The sequence below is a fragment of the Sorex fumeus genome, unplaced genomic scaffold, assembly GCF_029834395.1.
Source record: "Sorex fumeus unplaced genomic scaffold, SorFum_2.1 ptg000131l, whole genome shotgun sequence".
In the NCBI taxonomy this organism is placed as follows: domain Eukaryota; kingdom Metazoa; phylum Chordata; class Mammalia; order Eulipotyphla; family Soricidae; genus Sorex; species Sorex fumeus.
Window position 1 is genome coordinate 5948328 of NW_026606188.1, and position 13095 is coordinate 5961422.

A 13095-nucleotide genomic window follows, 5' to 3' on the forward strand; every position below is an offset into this window, starting at 1 on the left:
TGGTTGTATAGAGGTAGAACCTTCAAATTCACTAGCACTGTTCCCTTTTTATTCAGAAATGGGTTCTGAATGAGCTTGGTAGACAGTGGTCACCCTTCTCCCCCTCTAGAATACGTCCTTGCTCTCAAACATTACTCTGTGACTTATGATAGGCATCTAATGAAGCATTGGAGAGAATGCTCTTTTATATAGGGCTTGTACAGCTTTTGCATACACTGGTCTTTTAATGGAGTTGGTGTAGGCCAGTGGATTGTTGTATTGTGTTTGAGGCGGCCGGGACGTTTTGCACAGAATTAGGTAATATAGGTTGGGATATGAGTTGAGAGTGCTGGGAATGGGGAAAATAACTGCGGCTGCATTAGTGGCTGCTGGCCACACAGAAGGCCACGTCCACTTTTGAGGAAGCCACGCCCCCAACAGTGGAGGCCACAAACCCAGCAGAAGCATGATTTTAGAAAGACTTCTCAGTGGGTTTGAAGCATTGGAGCTCTCTGGTAGAAAAGAGTAAGCAGTCCAAAGTGCAACCCAAAATGCAACCAAAGAAAACAGAAACTCATTTGGAGCAGAATGCTCCTGTATTTGAGTTCTAGCATTTTACTACTCAAGCCACTTGCGTCAGCTAGAGGACTAATAATGGAACAGTTTGCAAACTAGTGATCAGTCCAGGATGTCCATGTGAATATAGAAATCTATGTGGTGTTTCAAAAGAGTAAAATATTAATGAACCACAAAGAAACTCTCTTAGTTTAAATATGAAGAACTGAGAAACAGATTTCAGCTTCCCAGGAGATCTAATATTGGTGAACCTAGTCCCCAATTAATGAATTATAATAAGCACTTCTATACAGTTAAAGTATATCTGAATAATTAAGAAAATATCACTTGCTGATTAGAATTAATATCAAAGTTGACATTTAAAAGTTTTTGGTTATTCTTATATTCTCTCTCTCCTTTCTGTGTTATCTTACAGGAATGGAACATCGATCTGTTAAAAAGGCAGGCATTGATGGCCAAGAAATTAAAGGTTGGTCACATTCTTCCTTTGGCTTGTAATCAGATCTATTTTTGTGTATTCTATTATAGAATTTTCATTCATTTAAACAATATAATCTGGTAAAATAACTTCTACTATGTATTGAGCCTTCAAATCCATGTATTGCCAGTGCTTTTCTGAACAATATGAGTGGTAATAATGATCCCTGATCACTGATTTCATGTAGTAGTAGGAAACTGAGGATGTACCAAATCTAAAATCAGTTCATCAGACACTCAAAAAGAATTATAAATCAGTCAGTCACTTTCAATGTACATTAATCTTAAGCCGGCAGATTGAAAAACACCACTCAGTGTATCAAGAAAGGCTTTTTCTTTCATGGTTTTCATTTAGAGCAGCAAATTAATTGCCACTTAGACACCAGTATTCGCCAGAATTATAGCAAAGTTTGGAGAAATAAAAGTGGAAGACTTCAAGAGATTTACAGTCTAGAGAGGAAGAGGAAGAGGAAGAAAATGAAGAAGATAAATAGGAAAAAGAAAAAGAGAGGGGAGGAGAGATACAGAGAGAACAAGAAAGAGAGAGCAAGATAAAGGAGACAGGAAAGAGCAAACATAAACAAATAAAAATATCATGGATATATATTCTCAGAAATAGGTAGCTGCCACTGGTATACAATGACTGGCTTTTGTGGAATCCCAGTCAAATTATTTTCTCCTTTTTCTAGGACCACGGCAGAGCCTGGCAAGCCACCCGTGATGTATTCGATATGCCAGACACAGTAACAACAAAATCTCCAATGGAGACGTTACTGGGCCCGCTCGAGCAAATCGATGATCAACGGGAGGGCCTTTACCTTTACCTTTTCTAGGACCAATGTAGATTGTTTATTTTCTACATCTGCAGGTTTCAACCTGGCTGTGTACAGTTAAGAATTCACTAGAAGTGCTCGCAATATTTAAGTAACCAAGTAATTCATTATTAGTTGCTTTACAAATGGTTCTCATAGATATTCACACTTAACCTTAGGCTTCCTTGTTTTCCTTCCCCATGAAAGCAGGTGCAAAAGAAATGAAAAGAAGCAAGAACCAACAGGGAGTTTAGGGATTTTGTGTTTTCATTTAAGATAAGAAAATATAAGCCAGCTCAAGGTTGAAAGGGGTAAGATAATACTATAAAATCGATAGCAACTGCTTGGCATTTGTAGAGTCTCTTCCCTGGTGACACAAGTGAGTCATGGTGTTGTTCATACCACACACACAATGAAAATTTCTTGAAGCCCTGTTCTAATACTGTTATGTTGAAAAAGCCTCTCTCAGTAATAATAAGTCACCCTTTTGGGACTATGTCAAAACTGTTATTTAATCTTTAAACCAACCACGTGATAATGCTGTTATCCCTGTCTTTACATATGAAGAAACTGAGGATCACAGTGACTCTTAAAATCTAAGAGTTAGAGCCAACTTGGAAGCCAACATTTTCTTAGTGCCAAAGCTTCTCTAATACATGCACATCAGTTTTTCCAAGAACTGCAGTTGTTGATGATTGCAGTTTACTCTGAATCATTGGGGAACTCAATTCATATTTAAAGTGAGCCCTTAGAGTGGAGAATAGCCCAGCAGTCTGACCCCCTTGTGTTGGCCAAAGTAATGTGAATTGTCCCTGCCTAGGCCATTTCACCATCCCACTCATATGGTTGGGAAATCGCCCACCTTCCGATGATGGCCAGGGTTCAGATAGTTCATTGTAGTGAGTAGTGCCAAGAGTCCGGTGTTAATAATTCGGAACACCTGAGCAGAACAAATCAAGTTGTTCTGTTCCTCCTTCAGCCAGTAGGTGCTTGTGGAGATTTTTTTAAGGCTATTTTCTTGTTACAAAACAGAATAGGGATCAACCTAAATCTTCCCCCTGACAAAAGAGAGGGAGGAATGCCAGCCCAGATTCCATAGGAAATTTGGAAATTTCCCAATTCAAACAATCATTGCTGATTCTCAACCCACTGTCATTGAGTATGGAATCACAGACATGCAGAGCCCATGTTTCGTTCTCAAGAAGTGGAGGAGATAGGAAGATTGGCGGAGAAGAAATTAAGGAAAGATACTTTTTCTTTATTTTCAAAGAAACTTATATGGGGTTAGAAAGATAGTAACGTGAGTAGGACACTTGTCTTGCATGTGGCCAACCCAGGGTTCAATCTCCAGCATTCCATCACTGTCACTGTCCTCCTGTCGTTCATCAATTTGCTCCAGCGGGCCCAGTAACATTGTGAGACTTGTTACTGTGTTTGGCATATCAAATACGTCATGGGTAGCTCGCCAGGCTTTGCCGTACCAGTGAGATACTCTCCGTAGCTTGCTGGGCTATCTGAGAGGGGCAGAGGAATCAAACTCAGGTCGGCCATGTTGGCTGCATGCAAGGCAAATGCCCTACCTGCTGTGCTATTGCTCCAGCCCCAGCATTCCATATGGTCCCCAAAGCACCACCAGGAGTGATTCCTGAACCAGAAGTAAACCCTGAGCATTTCTAGGTGTGGCCCAAAAAAAAACAAAACAGAAAAGAAACTAATATGCAGTATCACTGTATCACTGTCATCCCGTTGTTCATTGATTTGCTAGACCAGACACCAGTAACGTCTCCATTTGTCCCAGCCCTGAGATTTTAGTAGTCTCTCCTTACTCATCCTTCCCAACGGTGCTATATTGGAGGCTCTTTCAGAGTCAAGGGATTGAGACCCGTTATTGTTACTGTTTTTGGCATATCAAATATGCCATGGGGAGCTTGCCAGGCTCTATGGCGGTATCCTACCAAAAACATGAAACTCAACCCTGATCTACAATAAAAGATGCTGAGGTAAACCGATAGAACTTAGTCAACAAAGAGTTTTTTGAAAGAAACTTTCTTTTTTAGCACAGATCAGTCATGTCTTAGGCCCCAGGGAGAACAGTGCATTGTAGAGAATGCATATTATATATTAAGAAGGAAGGGTAATGCTTTTGATACTGGAACATGATCTAAATCACACCCAGAAGACTGTCATGCCTGTGGCGAATGAGGCAGACATCTCTGGTGCTAGTCATTTTCCCAATTCGAAGCAGTTTTTGTCTTCTCTGCTGTCCAGCAAAGAGAAACCCAGCCACCTCAGTCTGAGAATTCACACAGAAATGGAACTCACCTCCCTTTCTAAACACGTATCCAAAGAAGAAAAAACTTGTTACACATCAGAACTTTCAAAATGAGGTTGATGTACAAATATCTTTAGATATGTTAGATGATCTATTCACAGATTTGTGTGTGTGTATGAATTTTAGATGGAACACCAATCACACCTTCTTTGATCTAAGAATATGGTACAAAGCGCCTTTTCTCTTGTACAACTCTGAGTCCTGGCTAATGTTCAAGTATCTTTTTTTCACCTTCATTCTGGACTGCAAATTACTTGGATTTTTAATAATAGGAATTAAGGTTGAGAGAACTTCAGGACTGTAAAGATATTTCAGTGGATAGTGCACCACTGAAACCTGCCTTGCATGCTGCTGCCTCAAGTTCAATCTCTGGTGCTAACTGTTTTCCCAATTCGAAGCAGTTTGGTTCTCCACCATATGGTTCTCCACCAGGAGTGATCCCTGAGTGCAGAGCAAGAAGTATGCCCTCAGTACAGCTGAGTATAGCCCCTAAAAAGAACATGGATTATTTTGTGGTTTGAATAAAATTCTTGAGATCATAGGTGGTAACTATAGTTGTTTTATTTTGTTTTCTATTTTTACTACACTCATTAAAATATTCAGAGAAAAGAAATAATACTTTTTAGCTTAGAAAAATTAATGTTTAAATCCTCCTTCAATATATAGCACTTCTGGAGCCAGAGCATTAGAACAGGAGATAGGGCACTTGCCTTATATGTAGCTGGCCCAGATTCAACCCTCAGGTGTGATCTTTGAGCACAGAGTTATGAGTAAACCCTGAGTGGATGTGGCCCAAATACAAAAATATAAATTAATTCATTTAATTAAATATAGGACATCTTTTAAAATGTAAAGTATTTCGGCTGATTCCAAAATTTGGAGTGTTAAATTATTAAACCTCTTCATTGTATTGTCAGCACCATAGCTTACAATACTGTTAATGTAGGGTTTCTTGCATAATATAGGGTTTCATTCCGACTCCATGTCCAGATATTTTTTAATAGATGATACTGAAATATCAGGCCATTATGGATATCAGGAATTTCTGAAGTACAATGCATTTATCTTAGCAATTCATGACCTCACTCTGAGCATACTTTTGTGCCTGCTAAGCTGATCTTTCAGTCTGTCACCTATTTCATCCATAATTCTTCTTTCTTTTTAATCAGGCCTAATCCTAGTTCTACTTTATAAAATAAACTAGATATAAATTGAGACAGCCATTGTTTTAGATATAAGTAAACCCAGTAAATGACAAGTAGAAAATATTCGGTAGTAACTGGTTATAGGCAGTCTCCTTTATAATAGAAACAAGCTCTTCCTTCAAGATAATTAGTTCTTGACTACTGTGCTATGTCTTTGGTCTATTTTCTTTGGCCTATGAAGATACATATCTTCATTGTATCTTCCAGCTTAAATTTTTTTTAATTTTTCAATTTTTATTTTATAGGGCATTACAAAGCTGTTCATGATTGAATTTCAGTCATACAGTATTCCAGCACCCATCCCTCCACCAGTGTACATTTCCCACCACCAGTATTCCCAGGTTCCCTTCCATCAGCTCCCATTCGCCACCCCTTGCCTGCCTCTTTGGCAGGCCAAGTGGCTGGAGCTATAGCACAGCGGGTTGGGTGTAAAGTATGTAAAACCCTAGAGTTATGAAAAGTTCAGAATAGTTCATGATCAGCAAGAGTAAATGTCACATTTCTATTTGTCTTGGAAATGGAGACTTAGAAAGGTCAGATTTGGACCTAATAGACTGATGAGCCAATTGTTTATCTTCTGCCCTACTACCGTTGCAAAGGCCAGTACAGTGGACAAAACAAAGAGAGACAGTCATTTCCCTAATATTGTACAATGAGGACAATGAGGTCATCTGTAAAAGGTTGATAATGATACCATTCATATGCTCGGTGTGAGGATTAAATGGGAACATTACCTAACATACCATAAGTACTCAGCTGACATAATTAAGATCTTGATGGAAGCTGGTTCAGAGCATTGAAGCAAAAGGTTGAGAGCTTTCAATTATGTATACCTTTAATTGGGTGTATAGTATCTTAAGTAATTTGAGAAATAATTACTTGGAGAAGCATCCAGTGACCTACTTTAGCTGCATCAGCACTTAACAAACATTAGACAAATTTTTTTTCTGATTGTGTGAAGCCAACTATCCCTGCCGTTTTATCCAAATATATATATATGAAGCCTATATGCCTTAAGGCCCTATCTAATACATCTTAAGGCCCTAGATATCAGTTCTATCTGGAGGCAGAAAGGCACCCAAGAAGTTGAAGTTTCAGAAACCTTGTGAGCCTTTTGGCTTTTAGTCTGCATTACATGCTGGAATTTTTATACAAAAACACATGTACTCATCACAAGAGCAAGAGTGCCTCAAGGCTCATTCTCATTTTTAAGTTTGTAGGCATGAAAAGCTGCAGCTGATGTACTTGAAGATCACATGATTTTATCACATAGGACTCTAACCCTGATATCTCCTCATAGCTGCCAATGCCAAAGAGTATTTGTACAAGTTATTTTTTGCCAAGAATAAATGGTGTGTCTTTTATACACTTACATTTGGCTGGTTAACTGTAGAAAATACTTGAAGACAACAGCTCTTTAATCCAGTTTATAATTACAGAATCAGTGTTTGTAGCTCTGCTTATTTTCTACAGATTATATATTAAACACAAAATTCATAAAACAAAGATATGGAAGAACAAGTACTATATACAAAGTGATTACCTTGGCCACCCCACATACACTCTCAAGGGCCTTCAGTTACTCCCAGTTTATTTTGGGGGACCAAAAAAAGTCTGCAGGGTAAACCAGCGTTGGCTATATGCAAGGCATGTGCTTTGACCTATATACTTGTCCCAACACCTTTATGATAAATGTTTCCACTCAGCAATTTTATGAAGAAGAAATTTTCACAGGCTTACAGATAAGGTTACTAAGGCCCCAGTCATTTAAGTAACTTGCCCAAAGTGACCCTTCTAGTTACACAGGAGCACGAGGATCTGAGCCCATATGCACTGAAGCCCAGCATGAATGCTGTCTCTCTATCCATGCTGCCTATTCATTTTCGCTTTGAAAAAAAATTCAGTGGAAAAATTTATACTGTGTGAAAGTATAACTAAAGAGGGCATGAAGGGTTAAATCAAAGAAAACCAACCGAAAGGTGAATTACTTATCATATACTGGTTGGGTAGGTTCAGATCTTGAAACAAGAGCACCACGTGTCGTGGCTTCCACAAGCGAGTTGTTTGTGAGCAGAAGTTGACTGGACTGGGGGGTGTGGGGGGCAGGGCTTGGGAATCTTTGAGTCAGATGAATATTGTGAACTCTTCTCTCCCTGAAGAACCCGAGGCAGTTGTTGAAACCAAAATGGAGAACAAACCCACCTCCTCAGAATTGCAGAAGATGCAAGAAAAACAGAAACTGATCAAAGAGCCGGGTTCAGGCGTGCCCGTTGTTCTCATTACAACCCTGCTGGTTATTCCACTGGTTGTCCTGCTGGCCATTGCCATATTTATTCGGTGGAAAAAATCAAGGGCCTATGGAGGCAAGTAAAATGAGCCCCTTGAACTTGGAAAATATCTTTGAAAGAATGTTGGGCCTGGTGGTACTCAAAGTTTGTTGTGATATTTTTCAGTGTTTTGGGTATTTTTTTTTTCGTAAGTGTTCTCTAACTTTTTAGACGTCATTGTCTTTGTTCAAAATATTGTCTAATAATTATCATTAGTAGAAAACATTTCTGGAGCCTCAGAATTTTGGAGTTAGATTACAATATAACCTTTGCTACTGCCTTTTAACAACTGATAGAAACTCAACTCATATTTCCATGTGAAACTGTGCAGACAAATAGAGTCCATATCAGTTAGCTGAAGGGTCTGGAAAGAGAAGCTCTTCCCGGCGAGGACCAAGCTCAGGCATTAAGAAGTCAACTATTTGGGAGTTTCATTCCCTCCAGTCCTGACCATTAACTCCTAGCAGCATAATCTTGGGCAAGTTACTTAATCTCTCCCAGCCACAATTTCCTCATCTGTAAAGTGGAGATAACACACTTTCAAAATTGTGTGAGCATCCAACAAAATAATGTCTATATATGAAGTAATTGACATAACGCATGTATCATGACACCTGGCCTCTAGTAAGTCCTCAATATCACCAGTGGTCAAAAGGAATAGTTGCTAGTAATGAAATAACAAGCAACAAAAGTCATAAGTCATTGCTCGAGCAGGCCCAGTAACGTCTCCATTGGAGACTTTGTTGTTACTGTGTCTGGCATATCGAATACTCTCGGTAGCTTGCCGGGCTCTCCGAGAGGGGCGGAGGAATCGAACTCGGGTCGGCCATGTTGGCCGCTTGTAAGGCGAACGCCCTACCGCTGTGCTATCCCGTCATAAGTCATAATGGATATTTACTGTAAACTCAGCTTTCTCAGAAAACCAACTACTTCCACAGAAAATCATCTAATAGTTTTTACCGCAATTTAAGTCATCAATCTTCCCTAACTGAACAAAGCATGGTCCAATGTTATAGTCAGTGTTTTATAAAACTATTATTATAATTATAGGACCCAGGAAAAAGAACTGAATTCTTTTTAGACTTGCCAAATAAATAATCCCACCACAGTTCTCACCTTCCAGGAGCAGCCCTACCACTGGGTCTCAAATTCTGAGGGAGTCAGTCTCCAGCTGTGTCTGGGATAGAATCTATGGCCAGGAGTGGAGGCATTTGATCAGTCAAGAGCATCTGGTGTTATTTCAGACCAAGGCAGTTATGGCAGAGAGCCAGTGCCCATGTCAAAGCCCTGACATCACAAAGGATGTGGAAACAAAAATCAGAGGATTCAGTCAAATAGGCTGTGCAAGGGACTTTTTTGTTTTCTTTTTACCAGCAGTAGATAAAACCCTGCAAAAAAAAAAAAGAGTGCTAATTCAAAGACTTCTGAATGCATATGTAATGTTGATGAAATGAAAAAGATAAATGGACATATTCATTGTCTTTATGGAGGTGGAGGAAAAATTCAGAAGAGAAAGATTCTTGTGTGTTGCCTTGTCTCTGCACGTACTCCAGCACGATTAACTGTCCCTGGCACTCGGGGGTCAATAGATTGAAGAGTGACTGACTGCATGGGGCTCACCAAATAGCAGACATGACAAATAGATAACACATAAAATTAGTAGCAGAGGGTGATGAGCACTGTAGGAGACACAGTGCTGGGAACACGAGGATCTTGGGGAGCAGAAATGTTGCCAAATAGCCCATGTGGAAGTAGGGGCTAGGCAGACACTAAAGTTAGATGTTTCATTCACTCCAAAGCACTCTCTGAATGTTGTGTGCATCAGTTTGAGGGGAGGTCATGACCCATGCTGGACTTGAAACTTCCTGACCTCCAGCAAGTTTTATGGAAGACTTGCTTTCCTCTCTGACTCAGCATTGTACCCTGAGAATAGATCCACCTCTCCTCTTTCCTCAACATTTTTTTGTGATAGAGATTGAGTCTGTAAGGGTGTTTAGGAACACTTGCAAAGAAGCTTTCAGTTATTCAGCTCTCTCCCTGCATGCCAACTGCCCAGCAAACACTGCAAGAAATAGACGCTAACTCATTGGCTTTCTAACGTTCTTGAAAGACTCTTCTTCCAGCCTTACTTTGTCCTCTCCTCACCAACTCTGTGACTTATCTCTGTTACCTGCCCGCTGGCTGTCTGCACGCTGCACTGTCACTCTTGAATGGAGTAGATGCTGCCGAATCTCTGAGATCAGGGAGAACCCCAGGCCACGCATTCCTGACATGGCCATGAGGGAAATCTGGAGGTCGGCCTAAGAGTGCAGGGAAGGCCACAGCTAGGGGAAGATGAACATAGAAGCCTTCATGGATTGGCTGAACCATCGGGAGACATGGATCTTCCGGTGACTGAAAGCACTCAGAGCTACCACATGCCAGTCTTAATAGATCAAAACTAAGACAAATATTTCTAAATTGTGGTAATTAAAAATTTAAAATATGTTGTCCTAAATAAGATAACACTTACTGGGTATTTACTATGTATGTAGCAGGAAGTTGTCTAAATACCTTCCATGCACCTGCCCATATAAATTATCCTTTCTGGTAGGAAAGCCTTTTTCCTCATCCCTCTTCTCATGAAAGAGAAACCTGAAACCCCGAGAAGTCATTTTCCAAAGTTATAGAATCTGTAAGAGATAAAGGCAGAGCTCTGGCCTTTATCATCATTACAATAATACATGTTACCTATCAGACTTTGCTCGTCATTTATAAATTCATAACTTTTGTGTTAAAAGTGAGTCCATGAACTGAGAAGGGTCAGAGGGACTTATACTTGGAATTTGCCCTCTTTTTTCTAGCAGATTCTGGACACAAACTGGAGGCAAATTCAGCAAGAGTGCTGGGAAGACTCAGAGGTATGCCTGCCACCTTTTCGAGTCCTTCACCACTTCAGAGTCAGAAGTTTTATTTTTAAGAGCAAGGAGAGGACTTTGCTCTCCACCCAGACAAACGCCCTGAGTATTCGGCTTAGCTTTCCCCACCGCTAAATGCAGATGCTCGTCAGCTGCTCTACAGGGTGTGACTCTGGCCCCCGAGTTCCCAGCTTCCTCTCCCACCCAGCACTGCCATTCCATTATCTTTTTCTCTTCCCCTGCCTTTTATCTGGCTTCATTTGTCTGCAGCACATTCTCTGTCACTCCTGTCAACATGTCAGTGCTTGTCATAGTGATGATGACCTATTCATAAAGTCACTGAAATGAAGAGTTGCTGTAAGAGATGCCAATTCCAGAGTGCCCGGAAGAATCAGGAAGCGTCCGAAATTGGTCTGTGGAAACACCTAGTCAGGGACCTGTGTTTTTCTTTATTTATTAGAATGAGCCTGTGGCTCATCTTTCTGATTCCGCAGTCACATAGTTTTCCCCGTGTGGCATTTCTGTTTAAACAAATATCGACCCCCTTATCCATTCCCCCATGTTCCCATTTACAAGAGCACTGGGACTTTACAAGAAAACTAGCAACATTCCTGAAAATCTTAACTTCCATGCTCTGTCCTTGTTTGCTCTCTGCAGGAAAAGGAACTGGAGGCTTAAACCTTGGAAACTTCTTTGCCAGCCGGAAAGGTTACAGCCGAAAAGGGTTTGACCGCCTTAGTACAGAGGGAAGTGACCAAGAGAAAGACGAGGATGATGGAAGTGAATCGGAAGAGGAGTACTCGGCCCCTCTGCCGGTGCCCCCAATGCCCTCCTCCTGAGCACAGCCAGGCTTTGATTGAAGGGGTGACACCTGCTCCAGCCCAGTTGCCAGATCCCTCTCCCTCGAGCACGTTTAGCGTTTTGTGTATTTAATTGTAAACTGTACTAGTCTATGTGGGACTGTCCACACTTGACTTTCTTTCCTTTTGCTTTCGTTGGCTTCAGTTTCTAGTTACGGAGTTTCCCAAACAGTCACTGCAGTGTCATTGTCTTCATAGGCACATAGACTAGAGAGACAGTCCTCTTCCATCACATACTAATTTAACGGTGGAAGTTTGCTCGCTGACATTGCTCGACCTTTCCAGCAGGTGTAAATAGAAGCCCATTCTCTGCTTGAACACAGTATCTACCCAGTAGCACGACCGTTGCCAATGTCTTTCTTTGGTGCCTTTCCTGGTCAGCATTCTCAGCCTGTGGCAGTAAAGAGAACCTTTGTGCTACCTGACTACAAAGCTGCTAAATCTTCTTCTATTTTTTTAAAATCACTAACATTATATTGCAAGGAGGGAAAAGAAAACAAAGTCTCTATTTCAATTTTTCTTTGAATTTCCTTCTTCCGTTGGTGTGTTGGGGGGTGGGAGTGTCTTATTTTTAGATGGTTACACTGTTAGAACACTATTTTCAGAATCTGAATGTAATTTGTGTAATAAAGTGTTTTCAGAGCATTAGCTGTCAGAGTGTATTTTGCAGTTTTTGCAGATTTGCAGGATTTTGGAGACCGTGTTGAGAGTAAGGACACAAACCACAAATATAGTGAAACCCACAACGTGTCTTCGCCAGAGGAACTCTCTTGTGGTAGCTTAAGAGGAGATTTTGTTCCAATATATAGTCTATATATATCTTTTATATATGTAATTTTATATATAATAAAATATATTTTATATGCTTTTTATATATTACAATATAAATAACCAGTATAAAGTTTAAAAAAAAACAGCCAAGAGCTTATGCATGTTTAAGACCAAGCTGTTTAAAAATTCAACCAGAGTTTTACCTGCTTAATACAAAAGATAAATATTTTCATAAAAGGTGATCTGAGCTCAGAGAAAACACATGTCTCAAATTATACATACAAATCATCCATCGGTTTAGATTTCTTCTAATAATGGTTTTAAAGAATAATTTCACTCCAGTTCCTGTATACTCACTGAAATAGTTCTTTCTCATAATGACTACCAGTTATTTTTAATTGTCTTTCTCATAATCCATAAAAGCAATTTAGTAAGAAGCTGATAATTTTCTTTTTCATAAAAACTAGGCTCTAGAACCATTTCTTCAAATGCAACTTGCAATTCAGGCCAATTAGTAGCTTGAGTGTTAGAGACTCAACTGAGAAATCACCAAAAAATTATACAGGACATTTTGCGAAAATTAGAATTTAAAAAAAAACCTATTCAGACCCCCTCTCCCCCCGTAATGGATACAAAAAGATGTCAAAATAACTGAGGAATGTTTTATTTTCCATATTTTGCCTCACCATCAAAATCTTCATTTGGACATTATCCCCAGGTAGACAAGTCCCCCACACACCTTTTTTTTTTGATCCTGTGATTTTGCTTTCTCAATTCAATAGATTAAATAAAATTTTTCTAGACCATTTTGACTGCATCAGTAGTAAATACATAAATAAGAATCACATCATTAGCTGTA

At 39.9% G+C, this 13095-nt stretch overlaps 1 protein-coding gene across 9 annotated transcripts in view; it reads left to right on the forward strand.

Annotated features, from left to right (window-relative positions):
• Positions 1–12113, forward strand: part of PAM (peptidylglycine alpha-amidating monooxygenase) — a 199178-nt gene extending 187065 nt beyond the window's left edge. For 3 of the 9 annotated variants that reach the window (XM_056106592.1, XM_056106598.1, XM_056106597.1), the window contains 4 exons: positions 971–1024; positions 7541–7744; positions 10552–10608; positions 11263–12113. In XM_056106592.1, the coding sequence (XP_055962567.1) occupies positions 971–1024; positions 7541–7744; positions 10552–10608; positions 11263–11444 (497 nt within the window). In that variant the 3' untranslated portion in view covers positions 11445–12113. The remainder of the gene's footprint in view (positions 1–970; positions 1025–7540; positions 7745–10551; positions 10609–11262) is intronic. The other 6 variants (XM_056106593.1, XM_056106599.1, XM_056106594.1 and 3 more) reach the window with 3 other exon arrangements.
• Positions 12114–13095: the final 982 nt, after the last annotated feature.